Genomic DNA, 10,921 nt, shown 5'->3' with positions numbered 1-10,921 from the left:
CCAGCAGATGTTTCTTTTGTCATAAGTTTAACAATGAAGATATGAATAAACCTTGTTTTAAGATAAGTTGTGAATAAGCTAATTTGGGCGAGAGTGTTTAGAATACTAGTACTATACAAACTTAACCCTTTGTTTGGAAATATTAGTAATATTTTTAGTGTAAATTGTTATTGGATAAAATGAAAAAATGTACTCCATAAAAAGTATGAGGGTAGTCAAATAATTTGAATTAGTTATCAGAATTTGATTTTCAATACAAATTAATTAACCCATTTATTTGATGGTTTATTTACAAATAAAAAATATAGTACTAGTATGGAACTTCCACGCTCAGTTGTTGATGTTAATAGAGATATTGCAAGCTGCAACAATAGAGATGTGTATTACTCAGAATAGCAAGATTAAGTAATCAAGAAGTTATCTAAATGCATGTAATAAGCTGCATTAAACAAGGAGAAACATGGTTCCTAGTATTAGTAGTTCCTGGTTACCGTTGGTTTCTTAATTACTTTTCACAACCACCTATTTCAACAATCAGAAAGATGAATACAGTCTGCCCTTCGTCAAGGTCAGTAATTAAAAGATTAACACACCATAAAAAGCTACCATTAAAGGTTAGTGATTACAGACCATTTGCAAAATAAACATTTGGATTTGGATTTGGATTGTTGTCATCTTCATATCAGTAGTCACCCCCCAGTCATGTCGATCAGTAGTAAGCTTGCTGGTAAGCAGGTGCCATCCCATTGCTGTATCCACCGTAGGCAGGGAAGCTCACCGGAGAGACAGGATACGATCCCACGATGGCCGGAGGGGGGGCCTCCGGGGAGTATACATACGAGGGGCTTCTGCTTCCGTACGGGAAGCTTGCTGGGTATGCCGGGACTGCAGTTGGAGTTGGAGAATACTGGGTGTGTGACGAAGGAGACCTGACGTACGTGGGAGGAGACGGAAAAGATGACACGTAGGCATTGGTCGAACGGCCTGCCTTGGCTGGGGGCATGGGCCCTCCGGTGCTGGCACGTGTTCTCTTGGCTGCTGGGCTCGCTGGCTTCTTCTTCTCAATCTTGACCTTCTCTTTTGGATTTGGATTTGGATTGTTGTCATCTTCATATCAGTAGTCACCCCCCAGTCATGTCGATCAGTAGTAAGCTTGCTGGTAAGCAGGTGCCATCCCATTGCTGTATCCACCGTAGGCAGGGAAGCTCACCGGAGAGACAGGATACGATCCCACGATGGCCGGAGGGGGGGCCTCCGGGGAGTATACATACGAGGGGCTTCTGCTTCCGTACGGGAAGCTTGCTGGGTATGCCGGGACTGCAGTTGGAGTTGGAGAATACTGGGTGTGTGACGAAGGAGACCTGACGTACGTGGGAGGAGACGGAAAAGATGACACGTAGGCATTGGTCGAACGGCCTGCCTTGGCTGGGGGCATGGGCCCTCCGGTGCTGGCACGTGTTCTCTTGGCTGCTGGGCTCGCTGGCTTCTTCTTCTCAATCTTGACCTTCTCTAATTGCTCGAGGCGCTTCTTGAGGTCTTGCGGTGGGAACTCAGCCTCGAGTTTGTATTCTTCGATGCACTTGAGAACAGCACGAATGGCCGATTGCTCTTTCTTGGCTGCCATATGCTGTTTAGGAGAACCGTGTCAATGAACATTGCAAATTTCGTAAAAGACTTAAGACGGTCTCACTCTGCCAGTGCAGCAGTTCGAGTACAACGTCAAAAAGGAGTCACAGAACTTCCAAGTTAACAACAAATCAGTATTTAGGCTCGAAAGAAAAACTCACTGATGCACGTCCTGAATTGTTGGCGTCCTCCAAGATGGATGTGGCTGTCTTTTTTGCATCTTTCAGAAAAGCCTTCAACAGCGGGACAGGGGGGAATTTGTCAGCTAGACCAACTTCGTACGTAAAGTGAACAGCGTCAACTTGTTGTCCCCTTCCAATCAATTCTTCAATCATATCTATAGACAAGGCATCAAAGCACTGAGACACTACAGATATATCATAGCCATAGGCATTTGTCATACTAAGATCAAAGCATCTATTGCTAAGCATAATCAACAAAGATAAATGAAACAAGTGAACAGGACTCGAACTAACTTCTAATGCAAATTCAGCATGTGTAAAGTAATTATCGATCATTGGTAATGAGCCAATGAACAGAAATAGAGCCCACTGTCTGATGCAAGTAGGAAAAATTCCTCTCATGACTTCCACACCAGATGGCAAGACTTTCAAAAAAATCAAGAAACCCTATGACACATGTGATGCAAATACAAATCCAGGTATACCAAGAGCAGAAAAATTGATGAATAAGATCCTTATGCTCAAGTCTAGCCTCTAGGCAGCAGGATCTAGGATACATCACAACAAAGGGACAGTGGATCCGATGAAAACAACTAAAGTAGGAAAGCTACTAACAGAACTCAATATCTAATCTCTCCAAGTCTAGTTCGAAGATGTTTAATATATCTTGCTATCTATGCTACAAACGCCTGCGTACCAATAAACCATACAGGAACAAGATGGAAACAGAATACTCCTAATAGTACTTAATAATCAGATTATAGAACAAGAGAGCCTCACAGTCTGTGGCTGATGATAGTAAAACATTATGACAATTGTCTCTTGGGATATATGCTCCTGACTACGATATCCCAAACTGGAGCAAGACTAGTATGGTAGTGATACATATCCCATCACTTCGATACCTACAGACTACAATATGTTCACTACAAAACACTCAAATCCTCAGAAACTGGCACCATTTCCCTCAAAGTTAAGCCACAGAATCTTGCCAAATGAAGTAACATAAGAAAATCCATTCACAACACATATATTCACCAGCAAAGCCGGGTTATCAAATCAACGATTGCCCCCATTTCCAGTATACCAGAATAAGCAGAGCCCAGGCTTGCATTTCCACAAATTACACCATAAGATAAAAAGAAAGCCCTAAAAACTCACAGAAATCCCCACCTCCATCTCAAGTAGTAGTCATCTAAACTAATTTCACTAAATCCACGCACAAAATTTTAAACAAGAAATGATTGAAAGAAATTTTTTTACCGGGCATCTTATCACCAAGGCCGAGAGAAACGGCGAGCTTCGGCATCTGCTTTCTCCACGCAGAGGCGACGACGAGCTTCCTGTACAAATCCACATCCGCCTCCTTCACAATCCCGAATGTCACCAAATGCTGCAAAAAGGTGTGCACATCTGGCGTCTTCACATTCTCAATTCCACCCCTCTCCTCCAGGCTCCTCTTCCACGCCTCCGCTATCTCCTCCGCCTTCCCCTTGATGCTCGGCGTCACCAGCATCCTCTCCTTCCCCAGCACCGGATCCACCATCACCGGAATCAGCGTCTCCAGCAGCAGCACGCAAGCCCACCCCAAATCGTAGCCATTGCTAGCGCTGCTCGCCACCGGAAAAACCTCCGAGATCGCCTCGAGCACGAACCGCGGCGGATCGACGCAGCTGGAGAGGGCTTTCGGCAGCTCCGATCGGAACAGCTCGAGCTCCTTCTTCCGCGACGTGACGAAGATCCAAAACTCCTTCGCCGCCATCCTGCGGCAGAATCCCCTCAATTTCAGCAGCAAACCGTCAGAATCGTCGACCTCCGCCTTGTCCTCGTCGGCGGAGAAGAAGATCGACATCTTGGTGGCCTGCTCGAGCGTCTCGTACGCGATCGAGAGCGATCTCGAGATTGACGACTCGCGAGAGTCGAGCGCCTCGAGAGAGGTCTGCGTCTCCTGGTTTAGGGCCTCCACCTTGGCCTTGAGCGCGTCGGATTTCTTAATTAGGTCCTGCTCGAGGGTGGTGAAGTGGTCGGAGAGCTCCTTCCAGAGGAGAGTGCAGCTAGTCATCAGCGAGGTCTGGCGCTGGAAATCGTCGAAACTCGGCGGCGGCGGGTGAGTCAAGTCGCCTGGATCGGCCATTGTGATTAACGAATTTGGAGGTTGAGTCAGAGAAGTCGGTTCGAAATCAAAACCCTAGGGAAATTGTGGAGAGAGAAAGTGATGGTGGTAGGGAAGATAAAGTTAAGAGAGAGTGATGAGCTGGCGGATTGTGAGGGAGACGGGTGTAAATTGTCGGGTGAAACTTATGTGTTGAGCTGCTTCAGGAAGAAGTGGGTGCAAAATTGCAGATCGATTATTTACAATTTACATGAAGGAGTATCATTTTTTAATTATTTCCAAATATACTCTTTCTCTATCCATTATTTAAAGAGCTACTACTCCATTATGCTATATTGAATTATCCATAATTTAAAAATTATTTATTTTATTATATTTTTACTATAGCATACCCACATTTTACTAATTTTTATATTTATAATCGGTTGTAAAATTAGTATTAAAAATGTATCACATAGTAGTATTTCATTTACTCTTCTTTATAAAATTAAATAATTTCTTAATTTACTAAAATAATTATTTTAAATGATGGACGCAGGGTATTAAATAGCATAAAAATAATCGAATCTAGTGGAGGTACATAATTTATTACTGTTGACGTAGACAAGAATGTCAGTAACATGGGTTAGTAGAATGTACACTAGAGTCTACAATTATCTTTGTCGGATAGATAAATTAATAAAGTAACAATAAATACTAGATTGTCGAATTTAGTGTCTAGATCTCCAATTTTTTATTTTGTTCATAACGGTGGTGTCAGTTGATAAAATTTAGAACAGAAATGTTTTGGGTGGTTTTCACTGGTTTTTTTAACTGATTTTATCCATACAATTTTTTTTAAAAGTACTACTAGTAAAAATTTTCTAGTTTTAATACTAATAAAATAGAGTGTTTGTCGGTAGAAATACAAATACATCAATTAAGAGTTAAGACCATTATTTGAAGGTGGTCAATGAGGTGGGATGGGTCATGAGTCTAGTTGTTGTCAAAGCAAGCATCAGCAGCCGAGGACAAATGAACTTTTTAACGAGTCTTAACATTTACGTGTATAGTTTAAGTTTTTATACATGAAGGAAACATGTACTACACTTTATGGTACTCCTACTATTTTATGGAGTAGTTGTTTATGCAGTTATTTTTCAAAAGTAATTAATAATAGTTCTTTACATGTGCATTTATCATTCTAAAATATAGCTTGAGATTTACGTCGAAAAATAGCCAGTATTTCTAATTTTATTAATTTAGAAATAGTAGTATGTACTCCAATTTTTTAATATATAATGTCTCCCACTAAATCCGATAACAAGCGCGAGATAGCTCATAGATATCATATTAATTATAGGCAGTGAAAGTTCGCATTTTACCTCTTTTGTTCTCCTTATGCTAACAAAATAATGTAATTCAACATGGTGTCAAATACTACCATGTACTAATATCAAATTAAAGATAGTGACATGAGCTTCATTTTATAAATAATGAACTTGTTTTAGAAGTTTTTATCGAAATGGGGAGTTTAAGTAGAAGTTTGCTTCCTTCGTTAAAAAAATAGATAATGCAAAATCGATGATTGGAAAATGAATTTGAACTAATAATTACTCCCTCCGTTTCAACTAAGTTGAGTAATAAGTACTGCTATTACTTTTTAAAATATCCCAACTAAATTAATTCATTTTCTTTTTTAATAAAAAACAAAACATTCAATCACTTTTGCGTAATTCTATATTATCTACTTTTCTCTTTATCTCTCCTATATTTTATTCATTCTCTCATGGAGTAGTACTTTCAATAAAATTTCTTAATCTTTGTACTAAAAAAATTATGTATTATGACTTGGTGAGGATGGAGGGAGCACTATCTTTGTTGGATTAGAGGGAAAATAAAATTATAAAATAAAAGAGTTTTCGCGGAAATCGACGAGAAAAGTAATAAAAGGCTGAAAAGGTCGAAAAGTGGTGGTGGGGGCGTGGCGGTAGGGTGGTGGCCCAACTCTCCACTGACGACCACATGCTTGCAGTCAGATAAAGTAAAGACGCTGCCGGCCTTATATTTACACATCTATATCTATATATACATATGATATGGGCGATTATAGGTAGGCTAGCCACTTGCACATATGTCGCAAATGGACCAAGACTTATACTCCACTTTGATCGTGCCATACTAAATTCCTAATTGGACACTCCCATTATCTACTCCTCTTATGTAGTATTGGCAAAAGCAACCTAGCCGCAAATGGGGTTGGACCCAGTGTGAGGTTGGGTTGCAGTAGCCTGTAGGAAAGGGGAAGAAGGCAACTTCCAATACGGACCAAAACCCTAGACCAGAATAACCAAAATACAACAAGCTATAACCGGAATGGCACTTGAGATGATTACAATCATATGCACAAGCACTGGGCTTGTGGGCTTCAGTGCATCATAACATATGGCCGATCAGCCATAGTTGGGGATGATATTCTCCAACGGGCAAATGAGGCTTTCTACAACGATGAACAAAGTGTGTTCAAATCCGAGCAATTGTTCAAAACCATTACGACAATTTTGAGACTTCTAGTGGCTTGAATTACATATGCAGACGATCACGCAACTAGGTCATATTACGACCATAGAGGGGAGAGATGACCAAACTCACATAGCATATATAATGAGCCTAGTAGCTTTAGGGCCTTTGTAACGACATTTGCCACCTTTTTTGTACAAGTAGTTAGATATTACTTGAATCATAATTCATGTACCTATTGAGTTCGATTAGCAGCGTGTTTTTTAAATAAAAAACGACCGAAGGAATACATGCATAAGCTTCTTTTTTTTCCTTTTTTTTTTTTTAATTTTTGAGTCATGCAAAACTCAAAACCAGGCCCACATATAAAATTATATCAAAACTAGTTACATTAGGCCTATGGGCAGTCCTGGTAAAACTTTAGGTTCAAGACAAAATTACTAAATTAAGTACCATTATTGAATTACCCAACCTAATCAACCAATTCAAACATATTAAAGCTATAGGTACAATTAAACAAGAAAAATAATGACAAAGTTTATCTTAAGATGAGTCACTAGCATTGTCATATTGTTTTGGAAGATAGTACATCCATTGCATAAATTTGATCCTACCCCAAATCTTAAAATATCCAACTTATGAGACTATTTTGTTTTGTAGCAATATTATTTTATGCTCTCCACCCTTCCTAGCTCTACCTTTATGTCCATTTCTAGGAAATAGGCCTTCCACAAAATCAATATCACAATGAACACAAAAATACAAACTTCTTTGTCAATGCAAGTCTATGTCATTCCATCTACTTTAGTATTTTTGCATTTGAAATGCACGTACGGTACAATATAAACTGCAAAAAATGTTTGTATTTTTCTTTTTTCAATCATTTCTCTATGTACTCATATTTTTATAAATAACACAAAGAAACACAAAATTTCTCTATTTGGACAAGTGTGAAGTTTATTGCTTTTCAAATTCAACTTTTTCTTTACTTGGTAGTATAAGATTCCACATTATATAACCATCATTGATTTTATCCTAAATCAAACTTGAATTTGACTCTACTAAGACCTCACTCCAAATGATTGCTTTCTTATTTATTCAAGGAAATCTAGGCCCACACATTTACAAAACAATAAGTGGCTAACATTTGAAACAAAAACAGTAATCCACATATAAACATCAATCAGAACACAAGGGTTCAATATTTTTGCTATAAAACATTGACTTTATATTACAAAAATGCATGAGAAAAGGATGTAAAAGATGAGATAGAGATGCACACACAGCAAAACCTTAAAGCAGTTTCCTTTCTGAAAAAATGAGGATTATTGTTTCGAGTGTGTACCTAGACATTCGTCAAGCTTTTGGCACAATCGATGAAGTATTCACGTGCGTGAAAGAACACCTTTCGAGCTACAAACAGAGAAATGAAGCATTGAGATTGACCCACAAAGTATTGTATAATTGGGAACCTAACAGAGCTACAATATCTGGTTCATAAGACTTAGCAGAAGACTTTTGTTTGAATTTGGGGGGTTAAATCAGACCTTGGAATACTTCCACGACGACGCGTATCATATTCTGTAGCTTGCCGGAGAGCCCTTGCGAAGGCCTTGAAAGTTGCCTCTATGATGTGGTGAGAATTTTTCCCAGCAAGCTAATACCAAACAAATATATTCAGTATTCTGAAATAATAGGTGTAATTTGTACACCACCTTTACTAAGGTTCAATAAGTTTTGATCACATCATGTCTGATTCTTTCATATAGAGGAGTGTCTGAAGAATTAATTCATAATAAGATGGGTTTAGATAAAACTTATAATCTTCAATGTCAGGGGAATAGATTTTGTGAGAATACCAAAAGTTGGTAGCTGAAAGCAAATTCAATACAAGCAAACTAGAGGTATGCTCTTCAATGTAGCAGTTCCCATAAGATAAGCAGGCTAATGTCCTGTGCTGTGCTAATCCACTAAAGCTTTGGAGCTACCATATTGCATTCAGTTTTCTGGAAAGAATGTCATGAAACGTACCACTGGAAATTTGAATCACTAAACCAGCTACTCAAGATAATCTATATGAAGAACAATATCTACCTGTCGTATGTGTAGTGTCATTCCAGAGGTATTGACCAAGGACTGAAAAAAGTGCTCCACCAGCTATAAAAGCAAAATGTTCGAATCAATTGACAGTTTAAGGCAAGATCAGATTGCGTAGCAGAGTAATGGAATGCTATGCCATCAAGAACATATTATTTTGTGCAAAGCAACGGTTTAAGGCAAGATCAGATTGCGTAACAGAGTAATGGAATGCTAGGGGAATTCAAGTACATACAGAGCAAAGAATACCTGTGTGTCATAAGTTCCTACTCTTTCTGTTGGTATGTGCAGATCATAACCCAAATGTGGCCTTCCAGATAGATCCTACAAAACAATTCGAATGAAAATTGTAGAATGACTATACAATATCATATTCTAACTGAGATGAAAACAGATTTCTAACATGGTAATTCTCAAAACACTATAGTGCCTAAAGGATGTGTTCATGTACCACATCCATTTCCAGGAGCGCGGCGCGCTCCGGGACGATGAGGTAAAAATCAAGAACGCGGGGCGAAGGGGCGCATGCTTACAAATTCTATACTATAAATAGAAAATGGAAGGCTTGTTATTCAACAGTATAACATGACCTATATCGTGTCAACCAATGCCAATAAATATCTAGATCCATTCGCATTCTGTAAACTTTGGTAGCAAGAGCATAGTAGAACGGATAAGAGATTAATGCAATGAGATGAATTAAGAAGACATGACTGTCCCTAATCAAATCATAATGTCTGCTACTTATATTAAAGAAATAGGGTTGATAAGTTTATGCACCTACATATGTATATATATATAGCATTTGCTTTTATCACATGTGCTTTCAGAGTTGGAACCATTGCAGTATCATACCAGTGAAACATGTACTAGAGCTTCATCAAGAGGAGCTGAGAAATCCCCGAACCGGTTGATTCCTTTCCTATCACCAAGTGCCTGCAGCATAGCCTGCATGAACAGTCAGTGTGGCCGATGCCAATTTTCAGAACTAAACAACCAAAATAAACAGGCAAACAATGAGAGGATTCTAAAAATCTAAGCAAAAGTCAATAAATCATAGTAGCAACTGAAACAAAAGAACACAGTCTATGTATCTCTCATAAGCCATAAGGTCAATATTGATTCCAACTAAAACACTTGAAACTGTTATTGGAAGCTTACTGTCCCAATTGCAAGGGCTACGTCTTCATTTGTGTGATGATCATCAATATGAATATCCCCAACAGCCTTCACGTGAACATCAAATAATCCATGTGAAGCAAGTTGCTGACACAATAAGAAAAGACATATCAACCTTCATCAAAACTAATCAACAATTCCATATCATAGAAAATTATCAAAAATGCTTCAACAAACGCTGGAGTTTGACAAAAAATCATAGAAATTGCCTGAAATTAAAACCGAAGCAATTCACCCTGATTACTTCAATCACTGAAGCTTCATGTTTTACAAAACTGAACTAACAATGAGTGGAGATACAGGATAATCAGCTCCTTAAACATATTCAAGTTTAAACAGTTTCTGCTCATAAAGCTCAAACATATAATTAATACTCCGTAGTATAAACTTACATCTAACATGTGATCGAGGAAAGGAATGCCCGTGTTGTTTTCAGCCACGGCGTCACCATCCAGATTAATCTTCACACTCACATTCGTCTCCTTCGTAACCCTCTTAACCTCTCCAATTCTTCCTCCTGCAGTTCCCAAGCAATTATCAGAGGCACCACCGCCATCGCAAATAATAGTCATAAAATCAAGTTGAAAAAACTAATAATTAACCTTGAGCTGTAGTTACCGCCGGTGAGCCGTTATCGTCGGACGCGCGAGTGACCGTGGGATCCATTGAAGATGATGGAAGGTGAGTGGAGAGGATGTGTACCTTCCGCTGCGGAAGGTGTACGGGGAGGAGAAGACGCTGCGAGGGATGAAGTGGTGAGTTACGAAGACGCGAGTGAGAGAAATTGGAATGGATGAGGGAACGGTGAGGGATTGAGAGCTCCATACGCGGAGGAACCTGGGCGAAATGGACGGCGGAGAGCGGCGACGACTGGTGGTGCGCGGTGGGAGGGATATATAGTTAGCTATTCAACGTTTTATGTTTTTAAACTAGAGTCGCGCTTTGTAATTCCATAGTTACAAAAACCATTTACCCATTGAGTTGTATAATTCATATTTTCCTGCTATAGTTAATTAGTTATAGACTTTATAGTAGTATGATTTGTATTAGAAACTTTTTATTTGTAAATTTATAACTTCTATTGGCTGAATGCCAATTAAATATAAATCCTATGGGCATTACGAACTTGATTATATTGCGAACAAATCAATAATTGAATGATTTGCTGGCGTATTAAAATTAGTATAAAAATGAGAGTGATCAATTGCTAACTCATCATTTAATT

The 10,921-nt window shown here is 38.9% G+C and overlaps 2 protein-coding genes across 7 annotated transcripts; both read right to left on the bottom strand.

Annotated features, from left to right (window-relative positions):
* Positions 1 to 444: 444 nt before the first annotated feature.
* On the bottom strand, positions 445 to 4,081 carry LOC125192649 (FRIGIDA-like protein 4a). Of its 2 annotated transcripts, none has more exons than XM_048090271.1 (4): positions 3,072 to 4,081; positions 1,788 to 1,963; positions 1,505 to 1,627; positions 445 to 1,072 (listed from the first exon to the last, which is right to left on the bottom strand). In XM_048090271.1, the coding sequence occupies exons 1-4, from the start codon at positions 3,940 to 3,942 to the stop codon at positions 710 to 712; spliced, it is 1,533 nt and encodes a 510-aa protein (XP_047946228.1). In that variant the 5' UTR covers positions 3,943 to 4,081; the 3' UTR covers positions 445 to 709. The 2 variants fall into 2 exon arrangements, with proteins under 2 accessions (XP_047946228.1, XP_047946227.1); XM_048090270.1 differs by having other exon boundaries at positions 445 to 667; positions 1,088 to 1,627; positions 3,072 to 4,079.
* A 1,774-nt stretch (positions 4,082 to 5,855) lies between these two features.
* LOC125196567 (imidazoleglycerol-phosphate dehydratase 2, chloroplastic) lies at positions 5,856 to 10,606 on the bottom strand. 5 transcript variants are annotated; one of them, XM_048095132.1, is made up of 9 exons: positions 10,299 to 10,599; positions 10,089 to 10,213; positions 9,679 to 9,783; positions 9,373 to 9,465; positions 8,767 to 8,841; positions 8,515 to 8,577; positions 7,968 to 8,077; positions 7,766 to 7,833; positions 5,856 to 6,429 (listed from the first exon to the last, which is right to left on the bottom strand). In XM_048095132.1, exons 1-8 carry the CDS (start codon positions 10,519 to 10,521, stop codon positions 7,806 to 7,808), a joined length of 822 nt encoding a protein of 273 aa, XP_047951089.1. In that variant the 5' UTR covers positions 10,522 to 10,599; the 3' UTR covers positions 5,856 to 6,429; positions 7,766 to 7,805. The 5 variants fall into 5 exon arrangements, with proteins under 5 accessions (XP_047951089.1, XP_047951088.1, XP_047951091.1 ...); XM_048095131.1 differs by having other exon boundaries at positions 5,856 to 6,400; XM_048095134.1 differs by lacking the exon at positions 5,856 to 6,429 and having other exon boundaries at positions 7,567 to 7,833; positions 10,299 to 10,434; positions 10,534 to 10,606.
* Positions 10,607 to 10,921: the final 315 nt, after the last annotated feature.

Source organism: Salvia hispanica, chromosome 6 (assembly GCF_023119035.1).
Source record: "Salvia hispanica cultivar TCC Black 2014 chromosome 6, UniMelb_Shisp_WGS_1.0, whole genome shotgun sequence".
Classification (NCBI taxonomy): Eukaryota; Viridiplantae; Streptophyta; class Magnoliopsida; order Lamiales; family Lamiaceae; genus Salvia; species Salvia hispanica.
Note: the sequence above shows the minus strand (reverse complement) of the source record. Positions and strands in the feature narration are given on the sequence as shown.

What these genes read in the sequence shown, in the direction of transcription:
- LOC125196567 (XM_048095132.1), bottom strand. Translation starts at nt 10,521, where the DNA reads ATGGAGCTCTCAATCCCTCACCGTTCCCTCATCCATTCCAATTTCTCT. An exon ending in TCCTCGATCACATGTTAGAT is followed by an intron (nt 9,784 to 10,088) that starts GTAAGTTTATAC and finishes TTATTGTGTCAG; the next exon opens with CAACTTGCTTCACATGGATT. An exon ending in CGTCGTGGAAGTATTCCAAG is followed by an intron (nt 7,834 to 7,967) that starts GTCTGATTTAAC and finishes CTCTGTTTGTAG; the next exon opens with CTCGAAAGGTGTTCTTTCAC.
- LOC125192649 (XM_048090271.1), bottom strand. Translation starts at nt 3,942, where the DNA reads ATGGCCGATCCAGGCGACTTGACTCACCCGCCGCCGCCGAGTTTCGAC. An exon ending in ACAATTCAGGACGTGCATCA is followed by an intron (nt 1,628 to 1,787) that starts GTGAGTTTTTCT and finishes TCTCCTAAACAG; the next exon opens with CATATGGCAGCCAAGAAAGA. An exon ending in GCCTCGAGCAATTAGAGAAG is followed by an intron (nt 1,073 to 1,504) that starts GTCAAGATTGAG and finishes CCAAAAGAGAAG; the next exon opens with GTCAAGATTGAGAAGAAGAA.